Raw genomic sequence first — 25,722 nt, 5'->3', positions numbered from 1 at the left:
ATGCTCTTCCCAACCTGCATTAATAGCAATATTCTCAGGGTGACAAATCAACATCACTTTTAGGCTGGTGTTGAAAATTTATGGTAAATGGGTAGCATCATCCATCTGTATTTTTGAAAGAGGCTTTTGAAAAGTGACATTTATTCAGAAACACTGAGTTTTATGAATGAGTTTTCCTGTTTCTCAGAGGGAAGCGAATCCTCTCCCTAAGATGGAAAGGAGAGAGACTTCCATCCATATTTTCACTCCTAGAGAATTTGAAGCTGTAGGTTTGAGCGTTTGGCCTTTCCAGAATGGGAGTTAGTAAGAGGACAGGTGGATTTATGGAAAACGTAGAAGGAATGAAAAAATTTAGAGCAGCTAGTAGTCCCTGTATTTTGGAGATGGTTTCTTTGCTCTTACCTCGAGGTGAGGTACTGCTAAGTACTCCGTTCTTTTCTCTTATTAGACAACAGGAGAAACTGCTGATGGCTGGGTAAATATGCAAGAAGCCATGTGTCAAGAACACGTAAAAGTGGGCCTGAGGGCACGGCTGTGTTTTTGGACTAAAAGAGTGTCTCTGGGATTTTTCAGGTGTGGATTGAGTTTGGCCGGATTAAACTGCCTCAAGGTTACCACCCAAATGATGTGGAGGAAGAATGGGGAAAGCTCATCATCGAGATGCTGGAGCGAGAGAAGTCACTTCGCCCAGCTGTGGAGAGGTGGGCTCAGGGCCTGATGGCAACCTGATGTTACCCACCCGGGCCGCTTTGAGCCCAGCACGTGACTACGGTTTTTACCTCATTATAGGCTGGAATTGCTGCTACAGATTGCGAACAAAATCCAGAATGGTGCTTTGAACTGTGAAGAGAAGCTGACACTAGCTAAGAATACACTGCAGGCTGTGAGTGTCTGTGTTGTCTCTCCCCTTCTCACCCTGTGCGCTGATGGTCCAGATTCACGATTGGGAAATCCAGCTGTGTCACTTCCTCACACTCGGCTCCCTCAGTCCTCGTGGGTGGGGCACTGGCATTCTCCCACTCCTATTACTCCTTTTCTGTCTTAGGACGCTGCTCACCTGGAATCGGGACAACCGGTACAGTGCGAGTCAGATGTCATCATGTACATTCAGGAATGTGAGGGTCTCATCAGGCAGCTGCAGGTGGACCTCCAGATCCTACGGGATGAGAATTACTACCAGCTGGAAGAGCTGGCTTTTAGGTGAGGAGCATGGGGCTCAGACAGAGGGCTTGCTTATCGCTGAGGCTCACAGATCAAGAGTCTGGCACTGAATCTTGTAACTTGGGTCTTGGAGGTCCATGTCTTGGTGGGGATACTACAGGTATGTGGGGCAGGAAAATTCTCATGGTGGAGGACACTTGCCCATTATTGCAAGCCCTGCCCACTGAGTACCTGTAGGATTCCCTAATCACTGTGGCCTCTTATAACACCCACACATATTTCAGGGTGACCTACTGGGATGCAGTACCACATCTGGGTTAGAACTGCTGCTGATCAAACGCATCATTTTGTAGAGAAAACTAAGACCCATTGAGGGGATGGGCATCACCTAGGTCATGCAGTTTGTACAGGACCAAGACTAAGACGCATGTCTTTTGGTCCCTAATCCATGTTTATTCTGTTGTACCATCCAGGAGTTACATAAACAGATACTGGTTTGCCTCCCTCCAATTAACACTGTAATTTGGCATTTGCCTCAACAACTCTGAACGACGAAGATGTTAAAACCACCTTGTGTTCCTATAACACTTCTTTTTTCAAAACACTTTTCCTGATATGATCTCATTTTTATTTTTACCTCATCCTTGTCAAACGGATAGGGAATATTTTATCTTAAAAAAGTGCATTTCAGGGGCGCCTGGCTGGCATGCAACTCTTGATGTCAGGGTTGTGAGTTCAAGCCCCACATTGGTTGTGGAACCCACTTAAAAAATGTGTATTATAGATTTAAGTGTCTTCCTTTTTTCTCTTCCTCCATTTCAGGGTGATGCGTCTGCAAGACGAGCTGGTCACCCTGCGTCTAGAGTGCACAAACTTGTATAGGAAGGGCCATTTCACTTCACTTGAATTGGCTCCACCCTCTACTTTAACCACTACTCATCTGAAGGCAGAACCCTTGACCAAGGGAACCCATTCTTCCTCTACCTCCTGGTTCCGAAAACCCATGACTCGGGCTGAACTTGTGTCTATCTCGTCCTCTGAGGATGAAGGCAATCTTCGATTTGTGTATGAACTACTGTCTTGGGTAGAAGAAATGCAGGTGGGTGTATGTTCCAAATGCTTATGCAATGTGTTAAGGTTTACTGGACCCAGCAGCTTGTCTAGGAGTGCCAGGATGCTCTGTGCCCCTTGGGTAAACTCTAAATTATTAATGCTGCCTGGAACCCAAGCCCCCTTCTCAAATGTTAAATGGGTAGGGTCAGCTCAAATCCTCAAAAGTCCCACACCGGATAGCATAGGCTTTTCTGATTGGAAGCCCTTTGGGAATCATTCCCTTCAGTTAACTGTACTCTAAGTGGAGCTCATGGGAGAAATTACAGAGTCTATAAATCTCAGTTACCTTTTCTGAAACTCCCTCATCAGCAGAGGAGCTTAACCCTCACTCTTTGTTGTTGGTCTTCCCTCTGGAGTTTAAGCAGTGCTGTGCCTCACAGTTCTGAGGGGCTGTGCATGCATGTATTCCAGAATAGTGGTTCAAGTTCGATACTGTCCTTTTTATCCTTCTAATGCGTTTGTTTTACATGAAATTCTTCCCATGCCCTGATGGCCGATTCCCCATGTAGCGACAAATAAAAACATCCAAAGACAAGCTATTTAAATATTACCTGCCACTGGTCAATAGTTGATGCCATGAATGAAGTTTAATATTTTCAGATATTTCTTTCTTATATCCACTCTGATTGTGAAAGGCAGAGCTTCATGATGGAAAATGCCTAAACTATAAAGTTAACCTTCAGCCTTTGGAAACACCTTTCTGGTTGGTGAATTCAGGAATGTATCCTGTAACGTGGCAACAAAAGGCTGCCCCTGCTGCAGGAGTTGGAGTTTAGTCTCCAGCTCTTTGGGGTGATAATGGCATGTTTTCCTATAAGAGGCTGTCATGGAGATGACTTAGGTGTCCTCTTGCCCAGTCTCCTACCCTCAGCCCCCTTGCCCAAACATCAGTTCTGAAAATTTTCTTTTTTTGCTGATTCAACCAATGAAATACGTATCTTTTCTTTTCCAGATGAAACTGGAGCGAGCAGAGTGGGGCAATGACCTGCCTAGTGTGGAGTTGCAGCTGGAGACACAACAGCACATCCACACCAGTGTGGAAGAACTGGGCTCAAGTGTCAAAGAGGCCAGGCTGTATGAGGTGTGTGCATTCAGAATCTATCACGGAGCGGGGTGCGGTGGGGTGGGATGGGTAACGGGGGTAGCGTGCACAGTGCAGCTGTCTCTAGGGAGAAGGAGGCTCTGGAAAAGAATGAGAACCATGAGCAGCACTTTACGCCAAATTCCCTTTCCACATCAAGTGTCTCTTTTGCTCTTTGAAATGCCCTTATGAGCAAGGTATTTTTATTAACCCCTTTTTACTAAAAGGAGTAGCAATTCTGAAAGCTAAGGTCAGAATCAGTGCATGGTGGGTGCAGTTTCCAAACAGTCCTGCTCCAAAACCTCATCTTGTTTCCACTTCACCTCCTGCCTGTAGGGCGTGCTGGAATAGAGAAACTACTCACTCAGTCTCTCCCTCACTCATTCTGTCTTCCCATTTGTAATTTCAACTTTTCCCTTCAAAAAAGCAGCCGAGTAGTTTGGGAGTCATCAGGCATAAGTTTTGCTAGAAACCTCCCAGAGTTACTGGAAGCACAAAGTCTCTCAGCTGTGTTCACTCCACTAAACCGTCCCTCACTCATGGCTGCCCCAGGCTTTATTTTTTATTTTTATTTCTTAAGTTTTTATTTAAATTCCAGTTAGCTAACAGAGTAATATTAGTTTCAGGTATACAGTACAGTGATTCAACACTTCCAAACATCACCTGGTGCTCATCATAAGTGCACTCCCTTTTTTTTTTTTTTTTTTGGGGGGGAATAAAAATATTTTTTTAATTTCTTCTTTCTTTTTCTTTAAGTTTTTTTTTTTTTTTAAGTTTATGTATTTATTTTGAGTGGGGTGGGGAAGGGACAGAGAGAAGAGGGAGAGAGGGAGAATCCCAAGCAGGCCTTGCAGTTGTCAGCGCAGAGCCCGATGTGGGGCTCAAGCCCACAGACCATGAGATCATGACCTGAGCCAAAGTTGGACGCTTAGCTGCCCCCACAACAAGACTCCTTAATCCCCATCACCTATTTAACCCATCCTCCTACCCACCTCCCTTCTGGTAACGATCAATTTGTTCTCTAGCATTAAGAGTCTATTTCTTGGTTTGACCCATAATTTTTTTTTTTTTAATTTTTAATGTTTATTTATTTATTTTAATTTTTTTTTAATATTTATTTATTTTTGAGACAGAGAGAGACAGAGCATGAACGGGGGAGGGTCAGAGAGAGGGAGACACAGAATCTGAAGCAGGCTCCAGGCTCTGAGCTGTCGGCACAGAGCCCGACGCGGGGCTCGAACTCACGAACCGTGAGATCATGACCTGAGCCGAAGTCGGACGCTTAACCGACTGAGCTACCCAGGCGCCCCAATTTTTTTTTTTTTTTAATTTAAATTTAAGTTAGTTAAAATACAGTGTTTCTCCAGGCTTTAAAACCTGACCCAGAGATCTGTTACCTCAACTTCTGTTTCTGGGGTAATTAGTCCCTAACTATGTGCAGACATAGTTGAAAACATACTGTACATACAGTTTACTTACTCTTTCTCTAATACATCTTTATTTCATTTTTTATCAGGGAAAAATGTCCCAGAATTTCCATACCAGTTATGTTGAAACTCTTGGAAAGCTGGAGACACAGTATTGTAAACTGAAGGTGAGTTTTGACTCTTTTGTTCTCTTCATGGACTGTCTAGTTCCTTCCAAACAACTGTCTTCCCTAATTCAGAAAGTCTGCGGTTTGGCCCTGTTTTGGTTTTCTGCTTATTAGGTTATATCATTTACTGTGCAATTGTTCATATGTATTACAACATTTTCTCAATTTTCTTAGTGGATCAGAAATCACTGCCCCAGAAAGTTTAAATTAAGTAGAACCTGTCCCAGTTTCCGTGTCTTACCAAAGCAGTGCCTGTATATGCTTTGAGACACCAGAACAAAAAGTTTGAGGTTGGTAGGAAGGAGACTCTTCTTCTATCTGTTCTTCATTCCCATCTTTCAAGATTGTCCAGAGTAGGACAGGCCTAGGATCATTCTTTATTCAGGGAGCCCCACAGAAGCCTGGTGAGTTGTAACTTCTTGCTAGGATTGACCAGGGCTCTGGGAGTCCTGTGCTAAACTTGTACTAAATTTAAATTTGAGTCCATGAGGAGCACCCAGAGATGAAAAATCAAGGCTAAATTTATTTCCTGCATTATTCTTTGCTTTGATGTCACATGTGCTATCTTCTACAGATGAAAGCCTGGAAGTCTAACCGTGTAATCCCTGCTTTGTCTAGGAAACTTCCAGCTTCCGGATGAGGCACCTTCAGAGCCTGCATAAATTTGTCTCCAGAGCTACAGCTGAGTTGATCTGGTTGAATGAGAAGGAGGAGGAGGAACTCGCATATGATTGGAGTGACAACAATCCCAATATCTCAGCCAAAAGAAATTACTTCTCTGTGAGTCTAGCACAACAGACCTGTCATATTTATGTAATAGCAGGAGACAGAGAGAGGCTAATCTTTTGAGAACTTGGATTTCTGGATTTGCATTCTTCTGGGTAGAAATAGGAGCCCCCTGCTTAATGCATCTGTGCATGTGAGAAATGTACATGGAGAGAGGGGAAACCAAGTCCTAGAAATGAATTTACTTAGAATGCGTTTAGAAAGGCAGTGTCTTGGACAATGAGAGTATTGGACTGCAAGTCGAGTTGTTTCAGAATAGCTTTGTGTTTAGGATGGTAGGCTTTGGAGTGAGAGACCTGAGTTCCAATTCTTACTCCTCCACTAACTGGCTCTGTGACCTTGGGCCAGTCATTTAATCTCTCTGGACCTCTGTGAAATGGAATTATAGTATCACTTCAAAGACTTGTGTAAAAGATTGACTAAACTAATATGGGCAAAGCATTTAGTATAGGGCTTACTGTTGTTTAACTGAAGCATACTCTTGGCTTTTCATATATTCTGAATTCTGTTAAATTCATTTAATAATTTTTTGGCCAAATATCTTCATTTGTAAGACGGGAAGGGAAATTGAATATTGGACAATGACAACACTCGTTTGTTCTTTTTCAGTCAATACAATGGGGTTGTTTTCTTTCTAAGTGTATTTCCACATCTCAGCATTTTCAAAGATATTATAAATTCTGCAAATAGGAAGCTTTTTTAAAAAAAAAATTTAATGTTTATTTTTGAGAGAGGGAGACAGGTAGAGTGTGAGTGGGGGAGGAGCAGAGAGAGAGGGAGACACAGAATCGGAAGCAGGCTCCAGGCTCTGAGCTATCAGCACAGAGCCCGATGCGGGGCTCGAACTCACGAATGGTGAGATCATGACCTCAGCCGAAGTCGGATGCTTAACCGACTGAGCCACCCAGGTGCCCCAGGAAGCTTTTTTATTCACACTTACTTTAGATACTTTTAAATTCCATTAGATTTAAAGAAATATAAACTTCTGAGGGCCCCTGAGTGGCTCAGTCGGTTAAGCATCCGACTTTGGCTCAGGTCATGATCTCACCATTCATGAGTTCGAGTCCCACATCAGGCTCTGTGCTGACAGCTCAGAGTCTAGAGCCTGCTTCGGATTCTGTGTCTCCTCTCTCTGTCCCTCCCATGCTTGTGCTCTGTCTCTCAATAAGAAATAACCGTTAAAAAATTTTTTTTAATAAAAACTTCTGATTAGAGAATAGCATATGATTCTTCTAAAGTAAAGAAGAAAGAGTAAATGCTCTAATGCAGTAAACTGTCTGAGAATGGAAATCAGGCTATGATAAAGATAAAAAGAAAGTGCTTAGAAAGAAGGGATCAAATGTGACAGCAAGGATCAGCACCCAGCTTTATAGAAAAGCTAGCATCTAAATTGGGTCCTGTAGTGTTAACAGAATATAAAACCAGAGGAGGGCACTGTAGGCTGATGGAATAGTCTGAGCAAAGCCAGTGAGTCACTGATTGGGATCTCAGGGTGTGTCAGGTATGGGACGTGAACCAGCCACTCCTGCCAAGTTATCTCCTTCCTCTGTCTCCATTGCTCACCTGTGTTCCCCTCCTTTTTCAGGTCTGGCCCAGGCCCCATATCCTTTGTAAATCATTGTCCAGTAATTCTAGCGTTTTTGCTCTTCGAAATCCTCTGGCATGTGCTATTTATTCCTCTCATTTTGGCACTAACCCTGTGTTGGAGGCTCCTTTAAAGTGGGGACAGGGAACACAACTTTTTCTTTATTGCTCCTCTCCCCTTAATCGCACTTACTGCATCTAGTTGAATTCAACTTTCAGGAGTTGACAATGCAGCTGGAGGAGAAACAGGATGTGTTTCGGTCTCTACAAGATACAGCAGAGCTGCTGTCACTTGAGAACCACCCAGCCAAGCAGACTGTGGAGGTATGTGACTTGAGAATGTGTGAGGGTCAAGTGCTTAGGGTGGTCATAGTGGAAGCATCCAAATCAGAGACTTCGTTCTGCTGAAACACCTGAACGAAGTGTCAGTGATCATTTGTCTTGGATCTTCTCTCTTTATCCCAGCCCCTGAAAGACTACAAACAAAGGAGAATAGGAGGAGAAACTAGAAGAGAGATTGACTCCTATTGAACCTTTTATTTTATTTTATTTTATTTTATTTTATTTTATTTTATTTTATTTTATTTTATTTTATTTTTTAAATTTTTTTAATGTTTATTTATTTTTGAGGCAGAGAGAGACAGAGCATGAACAGGGGAGGGTCAGAGAGAGAGAGGGAGACACAGAATCCGAAACAGGCTCCAGGCTCCGAGCTGTCAGCACAGAGCCCGATGTGGGGCTTGAACTCACAAACCGCGAGATCACGACCTGAGCCGAAGTCGGACGCTTAACCGACTGAGCCACCCAGGCTCCCCTGAACCATATATTTTAAATAGGCATGCAGGCAGATCCTGTCTCGTGTTGGTGTGGTGCCTTTGCCCAGAGAAGAGAGAGAGAGTGGGGGAATCTGGGAGGGATTTATTCATGCGCAGGTTTTGCTGATCACTTACAGGTGACCCTTGAACAACATGGGTTTGAACTGCGTAGCCCTCTTATATGCGGATTTGTTTTCTAAATACTGTAGGATACTGTAAATGTATTTTCTTTTCCTTATGATTTTTTTAGTAACATTTTCTATGCTGTAGCTTACTTCATTGTAAGCATATAGTATATATACAGTATATGTACGTGTAACATACAAAATATGTGTTTGTTGACTATTCACGTTATCAGTAAGGCCTCCAGTCAACAGTAAGCTATTAGCACTTAAGTTTCTGGGGAGTCAAAAGTCATGTGTGGATTTCCGACTGCACAGGGGTTTGGTGCCCCATCCCCTCCGTTGTTCAAGGGTCAGCTATAGCTGCAATTGAGTGTGGAAGAGGCCTTTTCTATGTAACCCATGTTGGATGAAAGACAAGCCTGTTTCTCATGGGAAGCACTCCGCAGATGCCTGTCAAGCATCTCCACGTATCTTCTGTTGGCCTGTCATTAGCAGAGTTGGACTTGGAAGAGAGCATTGCACATGTATGTTGCTAAACCCCTGCCCTTCTGTGCGTGTGCTTGGCTCTTGCAGGCTTACAGCGCTGCCGTCCAGTCCCAGTTGCAGTGGATGAAGCAGCTATGCTTGTGTGTTGAGCAGCATGTAAAAGAGAATACTGCTTATTTTCAGGTATGTGAACTTCGTGTTTGTGTCTGTGTGTGTGTGTGTGTGTGTGTGTGTGTGTGTGTGCGTGCACACGTGCGCACACATGAGCATCAGAGAAGATGAGGAGAATACCCTTTTCCATTCAGGCAAGCAATTGTATGTACCTGTGTGTCCACACAAGCCTGCACATGGAAAAGGTAGGGTGAAAAACACATCTATATCAGTTAAACCACCACTTTACTGTGTAAACCATCACTCCCAAAGCACAGCTGCTTAAAACTGTAATCCTTTAGTTAGTTCTTGACTCTGTGGTTTGGTGATTTGGGCTAGGCTCAGTTGAGATGAGAAAAGATGATATTCTTATTTTATGTATTTATTTATTTATTTTTAAATTTACATCCAAGTTAGTTAGCATGTAATGCAACAATGATTTCAGGAGTAGATTCCTTAATGCCCCTTCCCCATTTAGCCCATCCCGTCTCCCACAACCCATCCAGCAACCCTCTGTTTGTTCTCCATATTTAAGAGCCTCTTCTATTTTGTCCCCCTCCCTGTTTTTGTATTATTTTTGCTTCCCTTCCCTTATGTTCATCTGTTTTGTCTCTTAAAGACCTCATATGAGTGAAGTCATATGATATTTGTTTTTCTCTAATTTTGCTTAGTGTAATACCCTCTAGTTCCATCCATGTAGTTGCAAATGGCAAGATTTCATTCTTTGTGATTGCCGAGTAACACTCTTGTATATGTGTGTGTGTGTGTGTGTGTGTGTGTGTGTGTGTGTGTGTATACACACCACATCCTCTTTATCCATTCATCCATTGATGGACATTTGGGCTCTTTCCATACTTTGTCTATTGTTGGTAGTGATGCTATAAACATTGGGGTGCATGTGCTCCTTCAAAACAGCATACCTGTAACCCTTGGATAAATACCTAGTAGTGCAATTGCTGGGTCATAGGGTAGTTCTATTTTTAATTTTTTGAGAAGAAAAGATGATTTTCTCATCTTGCTTAGCCTGTGGATGGCTGCAGGCAACTGGCAGGCAGGCTAGGGGCTCGTTGGTTGCAAATGGCATCACTTCCACGTCTGATAGTTGGTGGGGGTGATGGGGTACAAGGCCATGACATCTGTTAGGCTAGCCTAGGCTTCTTCACGTTTGTCCCACAAACAACCAGAGAGAGTGGTGCACCCCAGTACACAAGCCCTTTTTTCTGCTGTCACATTTATTATGTCATTGGCCAAAGCAAGTCATGTACCTGGGCTGGCTTCAAGGGAAGAAGTAAACCCTCCCTCTTGATGGGTGAAGCTGTAAAATCCCAGGACCATTTTTCTTTCTTCAGTCTATCACAAGGTCAAGAACATACTCCTTATTTTCAGATGAGGATGGGAGGAGGAAATAAGCCGTTGCCTCTGTTTGTGTTTGCCCTAAATTAAATAATCTCGCTAATCATTTTGTAATCTTATCAGTGAATTGGAACATTTGATCACTCAACCTCTAGGCTTTTCATGACACGCTTACCTCACAGCCAAGTGTCCTCACTAGCAGTGTTTCTGAGAAGGCGAAGCTGACTGACTTTTCTCTAGGGTTAAATAGGCTTTGTGGTTGTCATCGCTAATATTTTCCCAGATGTGGTGTTTTAAGCCCTCAGTTTCCACTCGTGTGGATTTTGTAATGAAGTGTCATCAATCCAGGAGAGTAATTACAGTGAGATTGCTTTTTCTTGGTTAACATCTGTGTGTCGTGATGTGTTGAGCCCGAGATCCCATTCATATCCTCACAGTTCTTCAGTGATGCACGGGACCTGGAGTCATTCTTGAGGAACCTCCAAGACTCCATCAAAAGAAAATATTCCTGTGACCACAATACCAGCTTATCTCGTCTCGAGGACCTGCTCCAGGACTCCATGGTGGGTGTTGCCTCAGAGGGATGATTACTCCTGAGAAACAGAGTAAACCATATCAGCTGCTGCTGTTTATATCCTTGAAAGCTGTAGGGTAATGGGTCAGTGTTGTAAAATGTGGCTCACATTCAAATAAAGTTTAATCCCAGTTTGTTCTTTTTCTTTTTTTTCTTTTCTGTCCTTAAAGAAGTTGCTGATAAGATTCCTTTGGGTATGCTATTGAAGTAAAGGCCTAGTCCTCTTCCCCTGAGCCACTTAGTGCCCACTATGCTTATCTTTGCATTGTTCCTATTTTAATTCAAAAGTTGGGACCAAAGATGAGGTATAAAGCATGAAAAATAGTGTTGAAGGGGATTAGGTGACTGACATCAAATTCTTTTTTCACTCTCTCATGCAAAGAGAATTAAAACAAAACCAAACCAATGAACTAGACCTGAGCCAAATTTTTCTTCTGTGGTAATTTTGTTTTGCCAAAATGAGGTATTAGAATATTGATTTTAATTAAGGATGACGTTAAAATCTTATGTAGATATAATGCAATATTTGTCCAATTTATGTAGCAGTATTAACTTTGAGAAAATGTTTTTGCATCCGGTATTTACTCCAAATCAGTTTTATATTCATTTTCTCCAATGAATTATTCTTTCAGAAATGCTGATAATAAAATCAGAGCAGGAGTGTTTACGTGTATTGAATGCATATTACACAGAGTTGGCAGGACAAGGCCCCAGCTATGTCCCAAATTAAGATAGAAGAGTATGTAATAGGGAAATTATTTTTTCTATATGAGAAGCCAGAGGATTCCCACATTTCAGTAGAAAATTATAAATAAGAGAACCAGAAAAAAAAAAAAAAAAAAAAAAAAATAAGAGAACCAGAGAACCCAAAACATTTTTGTAGGTGAAAGTTGGGTATTTGTGAACATTAGTTGATTATTTATTGATTTATTTTTACACTTTCAGGTATTATTAACCTATGAATGGGTTCACATTCAGTGTTTTACCCGGGCCAACAATCTGTTAATTTAATGAACTTGGAATGAAGGATAAAAGCCTGACTTTTTAGATGTTGTCTCTAGAATGTCTCTCTTGGAGGTACTTCAAGTTTGAAGGAGGAATATAATAATCCTTGGCTATTATCTCCTCCCTTCCACAGAGTACCTTCCTGTCTTAGGGTAACTTCTCTGCAATTGTTGTCATATCTTCTCTTCTCGAGGGTCGCTGCTCTGTTCCCTCCTCTCCAGGTCAGGGGCATCGGGTTGGCGGCGTCATCTGGGCATGAAGTCACCTGGGTCTGCTCCTCAGCTTTTCCTCAGCTTGTCCGTCAGGTTCGGGAGCATCTGTCATGGCTTCTGGTTCTTTTCAGAACTTTTACCACGCTGAGCACTTGGTCTCTGGAGCTTGAGATGTTTGGCTGTGGGTTAGACAGAAATTGACATCTTTATTGCAAGGAAACGGAAATGGGTAGACCAGCTGTCAAGTACGGAACAGTGTGGCTGTCTCCCTGATATATTCCATTCCTCTTTCTTAACTAATAAGTTAAAGTTGTATTTCTTCCAATCATGCTCCCGGGGACAGGCACAGGTAGTTTATTTAAGCATTTCTTTTTCTTTACTTGCATATTCTTAATTCTTTAATGGCATTTCTTAACATTATTAACTCTTTACTCTCATCACATCTACTTCCATCCTAAGAAAGTCCTCTTCTAAGGACTTTATATACCTCAAAATGGGCTTGACACATCCTGGTAATACATGAAAGTTATCTTTTACTCTCTAACACAATTGGTAGTACATTGCTACCAATTTTGTGGACAGGAAGTTCATTAGTTTTTAAGATAATTGGGTTTGCAGAGACTTGAGAGTTTCAATTTTGCATGATACTTCTTTCAAACCATTCAAATTTACATGAGCATGGCACAGCAAGACCCTAAAAGGTAAACCCTGAATCATTTGTCGTGTCTCCACCAACAGCATTGCTTTATAAACTGTTGGTGGAAGAGCTAAGATCTTTCTCTAGAAAGTTTGACTCAATTTAAGAAAGTGAAATATTAGTAGTAGAGCTTGGGAGGTATGATTATTTAAAAATTCTTTAAAGAGGACAATTCTAGCTTCTCCTAAGCAGAAGGCAAGAACTGGCTTCTGCCAGTAAGAAAGCGAATAATAATAATAATAGCGACAGCAATGTTGTTATTATTGTTTTTAAATTCCATGCTTTCTGAACCTTATTTGGGGAAATCCCTTGTTAGCTGTGTGTAGCTGTATTTGGCAGCTGGCAGTTCTTTTTTTTTTGTTTGTTTTTGTGTTTTCATTACTTTTGCATGTGGCTTCATGATTCATTGAAAAGGGCACAGGGAGAAAGCTGAACAATTTGAGTATAAAAGCACTTGGTAGAAGACAAATATCCTCTCCTTTTTTCTTTATCTTTGTGTTTCTAAGATGGCTCCACCAAGGATCCCTACTTAACTGAGAAATGACATTCTCTGAGGGAGTGGAGCACTCAGTTTTCTTTATTGGCTCAGTCACCCTGAGTAGCAGCATTAATGTCTTTTTTGTGTTTCTTCTCACTTTGTAGGATGAAAAGGAGCAGCTTATACAGTCCAAGAGTTCCGTTGCCAGTCTTGTTGGGAGATCAAAAACCATTGTTCAGCTAAAGCCACGCAGTCCTGACCACGTGCTAAAGAGTACCATTTCTGTGAAGGCCATCTGTGACTATCGGCAGATAGAGGTGAGGAGGTGGAAAGGGTACCTCTGGCTCCAGAAGGAAGGGAGGGAGAAGCAAAACCTTCAGTTTAGGGGTGTGATAGAGAAAGGTCTAATGTTACAGATTTTTGATTTTTTCATTAGAACTTAAACATTCTTTTAAAAAAGGAAAAAAAAAAAAAAAAAAAAGCCCAGACTCTACAATCTTGACCTGCTCCCTGCCTCTGTGATTGGTATCATCATCCACCCGATTTCCTAAGTGATGTCAGAAATGATACTTTGTAGCCCCTGAGCCATATCTTTGGCTTTTCCTCTCTTATACCCCACAACTAGTAGCCATACCAAATCAATACCAACTTGCAAATAAATATCCCTTAGATTAGATGTACTTCTTTCTGTCCCTGCAGCTACTACCCTGATTTAGACCATAATTTCTTTCACTTGAATAATGGCATTAGCCTCCCCAATCAATGCATTCTCTATTCTTCTACCAGAATGATCTTAAAAAAAAAGAACAATTCCCTAGTTCTATTTAGATGGCCTAAATTCCTTATGTGGCTTCAAGGTCCTGAGTAATCCTTCTTTACCTTTCTAGGCAAGACTGGGTCATGTCCCTTCCATGCATTCCCTGGTAAATTGCATTTGACATACAGTATTATAACTCTTACCCCCACCAGAATATGAGGAATATCAGCCATGTTTGTTAGTTTACCATCTTACCATTCTTACATCCAGTGGCCCAGCAAAATTCCAGGCACATAATAGGCTCAGTAAATATTTGTAATGCGTAAGAATGAACTTCTCTGGCACTTTTCTGTGTCTCAGTATTTCTGTCTATAAAATAGGGATGAGGATGTTGTTTCCTTGTCTCCCAAGAGAAAGAATTGATGATTCCTAAATGCTTAAGCCTTTTCAAGGGATTTGAGTGGGATGACAAGAAGGGAGGAAGAGGGAAGTATCATCACAAAAGCAAAGTTGTGATTATTCATGTCCCTTTAACCTTTGCCCTAATGGCTGTAGATGCAGAGAGATTGTTTCTGGAGGTCTTAAGACAGTCTCCTTAGAACTTTCATATACTAGGTTACTTGACCTGTAATAAACATTTAACAAACACTTCCTTCCTTGATTTCTTTGATGTCTCAACCTTTCCTGTGTTGTATATTTATATAAGGTTATCTCTTCATCAAAATCAGGAACCCTCACTAAGGGATGTCAGATCTCCAAAATGATTTTTTTCTTAAGGATTTCATAGCTTTGGGATCAGGCACCACATCATACAGGTTGTCGGTTTATCCATTAGCAATAACTTACAAGTTTGTCTCTTCAGATCACCATTTGCAAGAATGATGAGTGTGTGTTGGAAGATAATTCGCAGAGGACCAAATGGAAAGTGATCAGCCCCACAGGGAATGAGGCGATGGTGCCATCGGTCTGTTTCCTTATCCCCTCACCCAATAAGGATGCCATTGAGATGGCCAGCAGGTAACTTGGTTCAGGGGCCACTCTGGACTGCCACATGTGCTGCTTGGCTTGAGTGAATTGATGGAGGGATGAATCTGTATTTGCAATCTTAAACAGAGCAGCCAAGTTTTAAAGTTTCTTTTGGGAAAGACCTACTATTAAGATAGCAAGTCTTGCGCTTGCAGCTACATGGTAGGTTTTCAGTAAATGCTTATGTTCAATTCAGTGATCATTCTTGATCATAAACAGTTAACTCTCAGAAGATTGATTTTTGTAGTGACAGTTAATTTTCTTCTTTATATTTTATTAAAGTAACATACATATTTTTTTAAGTTCATTCATTTATTTTGAGAAAGAGACAGAGAGAACCAGGGAGGGGCAGAGAGGGAGGGAGAGAGAATCCCAAGCAGGCTCCATGCCATCAGCACAGAGCCTGATGGTGGGGCTCAGACTCACAAACTGTGAGATCATGACCTGAGCCAAAACCAAGAGTCAGACGTTCAACTAACTGAGTCACCCAGGCGCCCCTACATACATATTTTTAAAAACTGAATTACACCATGAAGCTTGTAATAAAAACCAGCTATTCCCTCCCCCACCCCAGAATTCTAATTTCCTAAGCCCGCTATTTTCAATCCTTTATTTTGACGTCACTGAAATTTTAATGGGTTTTTTGGAGAGGGAGCAGATAAACTAAATGGGTTTAAAGTCTCCTATTTAAGTGAAGTCCTGGCTTCTACTTTTCTATCCTATTCTTATATGTCACATTTCTTAATTTGAAATTCAAGGTAATGTGTGTGTTGAATATGTCTGTGTATACGAGAGTTTAGAGTCTGTAAGTCTTCCAGAAGTTGAGATTGAATCAGGCACAGGATGCTTTAGAAAAAAACTTCTCCGGTCCTTCACACTGCAGTTCTTTTTTTGTTTTTTGTTTTTAATATGCCAGATAACTTTTTAAGTTGTTCTTAACTTTTAAACATTTTAGCAGTTTTGTGAATATATAGACCACAGTAATGTATTTTTAAGCATTGATATGGATTGTCGTTTTTCAACAATTCCAAACGGGGTTATTTTATCTCTACTTTTCTATATTACTTACCTTCACGGGTGTACCCTCTCTCTGACTTCTCGTGATCATTATATATACAGGTAACATTTATAAGACTGCTAAACGTGCTGACATCATATTCATAATACCGTTGTAAGTCCAAATTGTTTGACTATGTCAATTAATTTGGTTCTAAAGATTGCTGTGTTGTTAGTATTTGATTACTTGCCTTTCTCTGCTCAGCATATAAATCCAGTTCTGCTAAAGCAATCACATTTTCCCCCTGAAAGGTCTCTAATGTGGAGCTCAGGTTTTAGAATAGCCACAGCCAGCTTCTCTATTGTTTCTAGGGTCGAACAGTCTTACCAGAAAGTGATGGCCCTTTGGCATCAGCTACATGTTAACACCAAAAGCCTTATTTCCTGGAACTATCTGCGGAAGGACCTTGACCTTGTAAAGACCTGGAACCTGGAAAAGGTAATTGTGAAAAGCCTTCCCTCAGGCTCACATCCTATTGGCAAGCTTTTTTCAGAAGGAACTTTTTTTCATTACTGTAAGACTCCTGCCCACCCAAAGGGAGTAAAGTGGAGTCAGGGATGTTTCAGAATTAGGGGGTCCTAGGAACGAAAAACAGCAGCCTGAATGGTTAAGGAAATTACTGATGAAAACAAACAAGATCTCCTGTTTTCTTGGCCAACTAAAGGCTTCTTCTCATTCTGCAGCTCTTGTATAAATGTATGTTGTACAGGAATAATGGTGAATTAACCATTAGTCAGGGTTGTGTACAGTAAGGCACAGTGGGTGCTTCTTGGGTGCTAGTAATATTGTTTCTTGATCTGAATGCCAATGACATGGACAAGTTCTTTTTGTGAAAAAACAAATGTTTGCAGTTACGGTATGTGCAGCTGATTTGTCTATATATTAAACATCAATAAAAAGGAAAAAGGGAGAAGGTATTATGTTCCCATTCTGTTGAAATTTCTTTTATTTCCTTCTCTCTGTGTCTCTCTTTAGCTTCGAGCCTCAGCACCAGGGGAGTGCCACCAGGTTATGAAGAACCTCCAGGCCCACTATGAAGACTTTCTGCAGGATAGCCGTGACTCTCTGCTCTTCTCAGTGGCTGATCGTTTGCGCTTGGAAGAGGAGGTGGAGGCTTGTAAAACCCACTTCCAGCACCTGATGAAGTCCATAGAGAATGGTGTGTGCCTTGGCAAGAGGGAGAGGAATGGTGGAATGAGAGCCCTGAAGGGTGCTGCTGGACCCTTCATATAGACTAGAAAGTACCACCTTTTTACCATTTGAGTTGCTAAAAACTTGAGATAGGGAAAAACTTATAGAGATGAATTCTGAAAATTAGATCATGGAAGAAGAGGCCTTATTTGTCATTGCTTATCAGCCTGTCACATTTTCTTGTGGAGATAACATGTTTAGATCCTTAACGATGAGTGTATAATGCAGGGAATTTAGGATCAGGCAGAAGCTTCCCCCCATGTAAGGCCTTACTTTCATTTGTGGAATATCAGGCCTCTTGCCCTCTGTCTGAGGGTGAATCTATTATTCTCAGGTTTGTTGATTTCTGTTGTGGTGGTTAATGGTATTCTGTACTTGTGCATTCACAGAGGACAAAGAAGAAACTGTGGCCAAGACGTACATTTCAGAGCTGAAGAATATCCGACTACGCCTGGAGGAGTGTGAACAGCGGCTGATCAAACGAATTCAGTCTCCAGCCAGTTCTAGGACTGACAAAGATGCCCGGCAGGATAGTGCATTAAGGATCGCGGAGCAAGAGGTAAGCATCGAGCAAGGTGGGTGCTGCCTGCAGTGCACATGCTTTCAGAGTGAATGGGCGTCAAGACAATATGGAGCCTAAGACATAAAACAATAGACTCATGGCATTCCTTCTCAAGAGTCCTTCCCTGCAGCCTATAAATGCCTTTTACCTGTGGCAAAGCATGATTTCAACTCCCAGTGTGTCGCTGAATATTGATTAGTTTTCTACACACTTGGGAAGGCAAACTGACTGGCAAATTGTTCTAAGCACTACATTTGGGCTACATATTTTAAGACTGCGTAGTAGAGATGTTACTGTCTGCTCAAAGTTTTGGAAAACTTTGGAAGTTAAGTGATATAGTACTTAACTATAATGCGTTTCCTGAAAAAGTAAAATGCCATCAAAATGTAGGGCAGTGTTTCTGAAGTAAAAGCAGCAAATATTAATTGTTTTGCTATGTGCTCATAGGTATGTAAAGACAGTAAGCCAAAGTCCTTGCTTTGGGCTTATAGCATAGTTTAAAGAAGAATAAAAGGTTGAAGTCACAATTAGAAACTTGAGTATAAGAGATGTCATAAGATAGTACCTAGGATATTTACAGATTTCTAAGCAAACATTGCTATAGGAAGTTTGAGTATTATTAGACCATTTCTACTTGGGATGGTATGAGAGCTCTTTAAAGAGTATAGGGGGTGCCTGGGCGGCTCAGTCTTGCATCAGACTTCAGCTCAGGTCATGATCTCACCATTCGTGGGTTCGAGCGCTGCATCGGACTCTGTGCCAACAGCTCAGAGCCTGGAGCCTGCTTCAGATTCTGTGTCTCCCTCTCTCTCTGCCCCTACCCTGCTTGTGCTCTGTCTCTGTCTCAAAACTAAATAAGCATTTAAAAAATTAAAAAAAAAAAAAAAAAGAAAAGAATATTAGATTTGACCTGGGAGCCTGAAGGAATGGAAAGGACTGGCTAAATTAGGAGTGATTTTTCTTACCCTTCTCAATTATTCCAAAGCGTAAAGAAGAGGATGAGTGGGCAGTGTAATTTTCAGTGGCCAAGAAGGATCTAATATGCCTGAACGAAGCATATCATATAAACCTGTAATTTTCATATTGAAACTTACTAGTTTTCTGTAGTCACCTGAAATCTGTTTGTCCCAGCAAAATAGAACATTCTAAGAAATGTTAATATTCAGCTCTTCTAAAGGATCTTCCTTTTTTTTTCATTAACTTTTTATTTTGAAGTAGTTTCATTATACAGAAATTTTCTTTTCTCATATAGCCTTCACCTGGATTCCCCAAATGTTGACATTTTTCTGTATTTGCTTTGTCATTTTTTTTTTACATATGTATACATCATAATAATCTTTTTTGGAGTGCCTGGATGACTCAGTCAGTTGAGCATCTGACTTTAGCTCAGGTCATGATCTCACGGTTCGTGAATTCAAGCTCCGCGTTGGGTTCTGTGCTGACAGCTCAAATCCTGGAGCCTGCTTCAGATTCTGTGTCTCCCTCTCTATCTGCTGCTTCCCCATTTGCAGTGTCTGTCTGTCTCTCTCAAAAATAAACATTAAAAAAATTTTTTTAAATAATCTTTTTCTTCTTTTTTAGAGTGAGTTCTGTACAAGATACATTTTTACCCCTAAATACTTTAGTGTGCATTTTCAAAAATCAAGGGGAGTCCCTTATGTAACCACAGGACAATGATTAAAATCAGGAAATGAACATTGATATAATGCTGTTATCTAAGACTTTATTAAAATTTCATCAGTTGACTTAATAATGCCTTTTTTGGGTATTCTCCACCCCCTCCAAATTTTTAGTATAGGACTCAATCCAGTACCTATCACACATTGTGTTTAGTTGCTGTGTCTCTTTAAATTTCCTTAAACTGAAATAATTTCTCAACTTTTTATCATCTTTCATGACCCTAACATTTTTTAAAATGTTTATTTTCAAGTGTGCCTGCATGCACGTGCAGGTGGGGGAGGGGCAGAGAGAGAGGGACACAGAGTATCCAAAGTGGACTCTGCACTGACAGCAGAGATCCCCATGAGGGGCTGAAGTTCATGGAATGTGAGATCATGACCTCATCCAATGTCAGATGCTTAGCCAACTGAGCAAACCTAGGCGCCCCAACCCCACCCCTAACGTTTTGAAGAGTGCAGATCATTTATTTTGTAGGCTATTCTTTTCTTTGTGTTTATCTGAGGTTTCTTCATGATTAGATATAGGTTACACATTTTTGGCAGGAATACCACAGAAATGATTGTGTGTCCTCAGCACATGATATCAGGAAGCATGTGATGTTGATTTGTCCCATTACTGGTGATAACTTGTATTGCTTGTTGCTCTTTTCCCCTTTGTAATTACTACGCATGTTGTGGGGGGATACTTGGAGACCATGTAAATATCTTGTTTTACATCACACTTTCACCAACTAGTTTTTTAGCAACTAGTGTTGATTCTTGACTGAATTAATTATTAGTATGACTATTACCAAAAGGTGATTATCTAATTCTGTTGTTCCTTTTACATTTTAAAATTTCTATTCTATGCCCTCCTCTCTTCCTTTTTTAAAAGTTATTTATTGGGGTGCCTGGGTGGCTCAGTCGGTTGGGCGTACAACTTCGGCTCAGGTCATGATCTTGCGTTTGTGAGTTTGAGCCCCACGTTGGGCTCTGTGCTGACAGTTCAGAGCCTGGAGCCTGCTTTGGATTCTGTGTCTCCCTCTCTCTCTGCCCCTCCCTCACTCATGGTCTCTCTCTCTCTCTCTCTCTCTCTCTCTCTCTCTCTCAAAAATAAATAAACATTAAAAATTTTTTTTAAATAAAGTTATTTATTTATTTGAGAGAGAGAGCAAGTGGGAGAGGGGCAGAAGGAGAGGGAGAGAGAGAATCCTAAGCAGGCTCCCTGCTGTCAGTGTAGAGCCTGATGTGAGGCTCATTCTCAAAAACTGTGGGATCATGACCTGAGCCAAAACCAAGGATTGGACGCTTAACTGACTAAGCATCCCACGTGTCCCCTTTCTTCATTCTTTATGTCAGTATGGACTTATGGATTCTTATGTTAATGGTTTGTAAGTTGTTACTGTCTTTATTTTGATGTCAGAATTTCTCAAGGGGCTATTGAGAGCCCCTTCAAGCTGGTATCTATGGCATTTTAACATGTCCCACTATTCTTTGAGTGCTTTCTTATTTCTTAACAAAATGAGATATTTCAGGTTCATCTTGCCTTTGCCAGCCCTAACCCTGGAATCAGCCATTTCTCCAAGGAGTCCTGCTTCCTTTAGGTAGAGAATGCTATTTAGAAACCAAGATCTACATATAAGCATGCTCATTATTATTGGGGTGTCATTGTTTCTAGGCCTGCTCAGCAGATAGAGCTAGAAAAACACATACTTACAAATGCATAATGCACACACACATACAGGCACACCCCAATGTTACACACATGCATACTTATATGTATACACATATATGTGTATAGATGTGTGTATCATTATATTCACATAAATGTATCACAAAAGTAGACCAATATATTTATCTATCAATTTTTCTCTCTCACACACACACAGACATAACTGTGAATTCATATGTATCTGTCTCCATTTGGTTCCAAACCAACACCACAGGTCTCATTCTAACTTTTCTCGTTTCCATATTTGTAACTTCCTTCCCTAAGACTGAGAAACCTACTTTATGTTATTGCTCAGTTCTAGCATGTAGAGATGAGTAGGTTTAGAATTGCTGAGTCAATGCTACTAGAAAAATTCCACAAACCTACTAACGGGAGTTCAGTGTTTATTTATGGTTCCTTTTGTCTTTAGCCTGCACATATGTCTATAGTCCAAATACTGTGTTCAGGAAATACTTGTGTGTGTTCTTCCCATTCTCCCCCTTCAGTGCTGTTTCACAGTTTATTCAACTAGTCTCCCATATATGGGCATTTAGCTTATTTGCAGTATTTTGCTATTACTTCTTTGTTCAATTCTGTCTCCATCTTTGTTGTGTGTCCTATTCCTGACAGCGTACCCAAGAGGACTTACAGCAACTGAGGTCAGACTTGGATACTGTTTCCACGAAATGCAACAGCTTTCTCCATCAGTCTCCATCTGGTTCGAGTGTCCCAACTCTGCGCTCAGAACTCAATCTGCTGGTGGAGAAAATGGACCATGTGTATGGTCTCTCCACGGTCTATCTGAATAAGTGAGTAGGCTGCAGGTTTGGATCCAGAGGGCAATGGTTTCATTGGAATGAGAAGGGGAAGTGCCTGGAGTGTTTCACAAACAATCCAGAGAGGTTGCAGATCTTGAAGAGCATGTACCCATGAAGAGAGACCTTGGCTTTCGCTCCAAGTAACTGGAGTGGGTTCCTTGGGGTGCAGCAAACAAATGTCAGTGATACAGAAAGAGAGATGGATTTGCATTGTTAGGAGTATTTCTCTTTGATTAGATAGCTCTGAAAAAAAGAAGGGACACTACACAATGAAAATTTAAAATTTTCAGTTAAGCTAAATACAGTCTTTGAAGATTTTCCCTCTATCCATCCATGACCTTGAGGAGTCACAGATCTTAGACTCTTCACAGTGTTGAGTGGGTTTCTGGCCTTATGTCATTTCTCCCATGAGTCCACCACATGTGTGTGTGTCCCAGTGTCACCTAGAACTTTATTTTGAATTGGCTGAAATTGGCAGCACATATATCATGCTTTCTTATTTTTATAAAACCCTGTCATCATCTAGTAATGGTAAAACTGATTTTAGCAGTACATCTTGTGAACCTCTCTATAGTGCTCCAAGTCTGTGGCCAAGCTCTTAAAGTGTGTGTGTTAACGAAGGTGAACTTCCCCTCACAGGCTAAAGACAATCGATGTTATAGTGCGTAGCATCCAGGATGCTGAACTCTTGGTCAAAGGTTATGAAATCAAGCTGAGTCAAGAAGAAGCAGTACCAGCAGATCTCTCTGCTCTGGAGTCTCATCGGTCTACGTTACGGGTTGGTTGCTCTGAGTTTCGTAGGAGCTTGACTTAACATATCCATTGCTTTGGGTTAGCAGAGAAATGCAATTTTGGACAGCATGACAGTGATTTAAATTTGCATTTAAACTGGGCAGGATAGCATATTTAATATATTTTAATGTGGATCCAAAGAAGTTGGGACTGAGAAATATATCTAGCTGGAAAGGGAAATAAATGACTGCCTTTCTGTTTTATTTTCTGTGATTTCCGTAAAATCACAGCTAAATCAGATACAATCAGTAGTTACACTTCTAAATTAGATAGCCAAGTTTCAAACACTAATTCTTTGCACATCTCTGTAATGTACTGCCTGCCCTTCGCCTCCCTGTGTGCATGAGGACTGTGGAGGCATTTCTAGCGCAAACATTATAGAGTTTGGCTTGTGAATCCCAGATACAACACGGAGCCAGTTATAGGCTATGTTCTTGTTTGCTACCTTAGTCTGAGTCCTTTTTGGCATAGAATATATTTAACCTGTTGCTGTACTTGTCCTTTTATAGCACTGGCTTAGTGACGTGAAGGACAAGAATTCAGTGTTTACAGTCCTGGATGAGGAAATTGCCAAGGCCAAGGCAGTGGCAGAACAACTGAGTCGTCTGACTCCAGAGCGAAGCCTGGATTTGGAGCGCTGTCAGGAGAAAGGCTCCCAGCTGCGGGAACGTTGGCACCGGGTCATTGTCCAGCTCGAGACCCGGTGAGTGGTGGCCTCACCCTTTTCTCCTATTAGGATTCAGGGACTAGGTTTTAAACAGAAAGCTGTACATTCTTATTTAAAGGCAGGATGTGATAGAGGAGGGTGCAGATTAAATGAATTCTGGACAAGATGAATGACAGAAAATTGGGACCATCAACCCCAAAGCAGACCTGAGGCTGCATTTGGTGAAGCAGTGATGGTCCTGTTAGCGATGCTTCTCCTGTACCAGTTTTTATCTAGTTAAGCCATGATGACAGTGATGTTTTGGGATATAAACTGGAAGGGTGATAATCTTTTCTCAAGACTAGATCTTGAGTTCTGGTTCTTGTTTTATTAGTTTTGAATCCAACTATGAGCCATTTTTCATAGTGGAGCTTTGCAGAATTTCTTGCTTCCACTTTCATTTGCTAATCCAGTGGTTTTTATTTCTTTTACTTGAAGTCCTGCTTCTGATGTCTGATTTGAATAGGAAAGACAAAATTACCTTACTGAGGCTAGGCTGGATAGGCAAATACAGAGAGGGAGGAGTTATAGTAACTCAAAAGTTTGGATTGATACTCTGTAATTGAATTACTATCCCAAGTCTGGTTGGACTCACAAAAGTAATATAAGAAACTGTTCCTGAAATTAACTGAAAGTTAGTATTTTCACCCATCTTTCCCCAAGAAATTACAGTGATTCCTAAATCATAACTGTGGTACTCCAACGGGTACTCTGTCATCAGGAGGCAGAAGTGTACAGCCAGCACTATCTTATTGGCAATCCTGGTGATCCTTGGCAGCCTAGGTAAAAAAAATTGACAAGGATCATCATGGGATGCCAGGCTCCAAAGCAGTGTCCAGGGCTAGCATGCAAAACTGGTTTCTACTTACTTTCACCCCACAGGGCACTGTTTACGTGCATAGGTCTCCGTTGGTATTGTACTACTGTTTCCCCAAAATAGACGAATCCTCTGTGATCAAGCCCAACTGGAAGAATGGGATAAGGAGGGAATTGCCCCATTTACTTTATTGTGTTTGTACCAAGGTGTCTAATGGCAGTTTCTTTCCCTATGCTCCTCCAGCCAATCTGAGCTAGAAAGTATTCAGGAAGTTCTGGGAGATTACAGAGCCTGCCATGGAACTCTCATCAAATGGATTGAGGAAACCACTGCCCAGCAGGAAATGATGAAGCCAGGCCAGGCAGAGGATAGCAGAGTGCTGTCGGAGCAGCTTAGCCAGCAAACGGTGAGTGTAGCAGTAGCATGGTGAAAGTTGTGTGCGGGGGCGGGGGGTGGGGAGGAGTTAGTTCATCATGGAAGGAGGTGAAAAGCTAGCAATTAAGCTTCCCCCAAATAGCAAGGTATTCTGAGACTCCTCTTCTGAAAATAGTTCAAGCAAGATGGTCTCAAGATGATACTGGTTTTGCACTCAGGCCAGACAGACTTGTAAGGTCCCTTTGAAACCTGAGTTTCAGAGACTATATATTGAAACCATAGGTGGACAGATTAAAATTATCTTGACTCATTTTGTTTCTTGATACTGCATTTGATTTTACTAGGATTAGAACATGCGGCATGGAAAACCAGGAAAGATGTAACTGGACAAAAATTATTCAAAGTGGTTTTTACTTGTTAGTGTTTTGTTGTTTATCTTGTTTAACATCACAGTTTAGAGTATGAAGTCTGGTGTTAAATTGCTTGGATTCCAGTCCTGGCTCACTCACTCACTATAAGACCTTGACCAAATTACTTAACTTCTCAGCATTCTACTTCCTCATCAATAAAATGGACATAGTCCATTATTTGTTTAACCTATCTCACTCATAAAGTTATTGTTGTTAAGGTTAAATGAAGGGATACATGTAAAATTTGCAGAGCAGGGTTTTTGAAGTGTGGAGTCCAGACTAGAAGCATCAGCATTACTGAGAGCATGTTAGAAATGCAAGTTCTCAGACTTACCCAGACCTACCGAATCAGAAGCTCTGGAGGTGGCCTGGCAAGACAGTGATTGCCTCACAGGTGATTCTGATGTCGCTAAGATTTGAAATCTGCCTTAGAACATAATAAATGATCAGCTGTTTTGATGACAATGCGGACAATGGTAATGTTGTGATACTTTGGTTTCCAGGATCTGTTTGCAGAAATCGAGAAGAATCAGACAAAGCTGGACCAGTGTCAAAAATTTTCCCAGCAATACTCCACTATTGTAAAGGTAATTCTACCATATCCCCAAAGGCATATAAATGATCTCTA

The 25,722-nt window shown here is 41.2% G+C and overlaps 1 protein-coding gene across 31 annotated transcripts in view; it reads left to right on the top strand.

The window, feature by feature from the left end:
- Positions 1–25,722, top strand: part of MACF1 (microtubule actin crosslinking factor 1) — a 329,250-nt gene that overhangs the window by 172,064 nt on the left and 131,464 nt on the right. For 30 of the 31 annotated variants that reach the window (XM_053897190.1, XM_053897168.1, XM_053897225.1 and 27 more), the window contains 20 exons: positions 574–701; positions 790–883; positions 1,046–1,200; positions 1,984–2,260; positions 3,227–3,355; positions 4,872–4,949; positions 5,568–5,729; positions 7,539–7,643; positions 8,833–8,928; positions 10,686–10,811; positions 13,379–13,531; positions 14,834–14,988; positions 16,366–16,492; positions 17,030–17,213; positions 17,635–17,804; positions 21,807–21,985; positions 22,634–22,772; positions 23,296–23,489; positions 24,553–24,715; positions 25,598–25,681. In XM_053897190.1, coding sequence (XP_053753165.1) covers positions 574–701; positions 790–883; positions 1,046–1,200; positions 1,984–2,260; positions 3,227–3,355; positions 4,872–4,949; positions 5,568–5,729; positions 7,539–7,643; positions 8,833–8,928; positions 10,686–10,811; positions 13,379–13,531; positions 14,834–14,988; positions 16,366–16,492; positions 17,030–17,213; positions 17,635–17,804; positions 21,807–21,985; positions 22,634–22,772; positions 23,296–23,489; positions 24,553–24,715; positions 25,598–25,681 — 2,898 coding nt within the window. Of the gene's footprint in view, positions 1–573; positions 702–789; positions 884–1,045; positions 1,201–1,983; positions 2,261–3,226; positions 3,356–4,871; positions 4,950–5,567; positions 5,730–7,538; positions 7,644–8,832; positions 8,929–10,685; positions 10,812–12,114; positions 12,133–13,378; positions 13,532–14,833; positions 14,989–16,365; positions 16,493–17,029; positions 17,214–17,634; positions 17,805–21,806; positions 21,986–22,633; positions 22,773–23,295; positions 23,490–24,552; positions 24,716–25,597; positions 25,682–25,722 lie in introns of those variants that run through there. The other variant, XM_053897192.1, reaches the window with a different exon arrangement.

Source organism: Panthera pardus, unplaced genomic scaffold (assembly GCF_024362965.1).
Source record: "Panthera pardus isolate Hobbes unplaced genomic scaffold, ASM2436296v1 HiC_scaffold_11, whole genome shotgun sequence".
Classification (NCBI taxonomy): domain Eukaryota; kingdom Metazoa; phylum Chordata; class Mammalia; order Carnivora; family Felidae; genus Panthera; species Panthera pardus.
The sequence above is the reverse complement of the archived record's forward strand: the minus strand, read 5'-3'. Positions and strand labels throughout refer to the sequence as shown.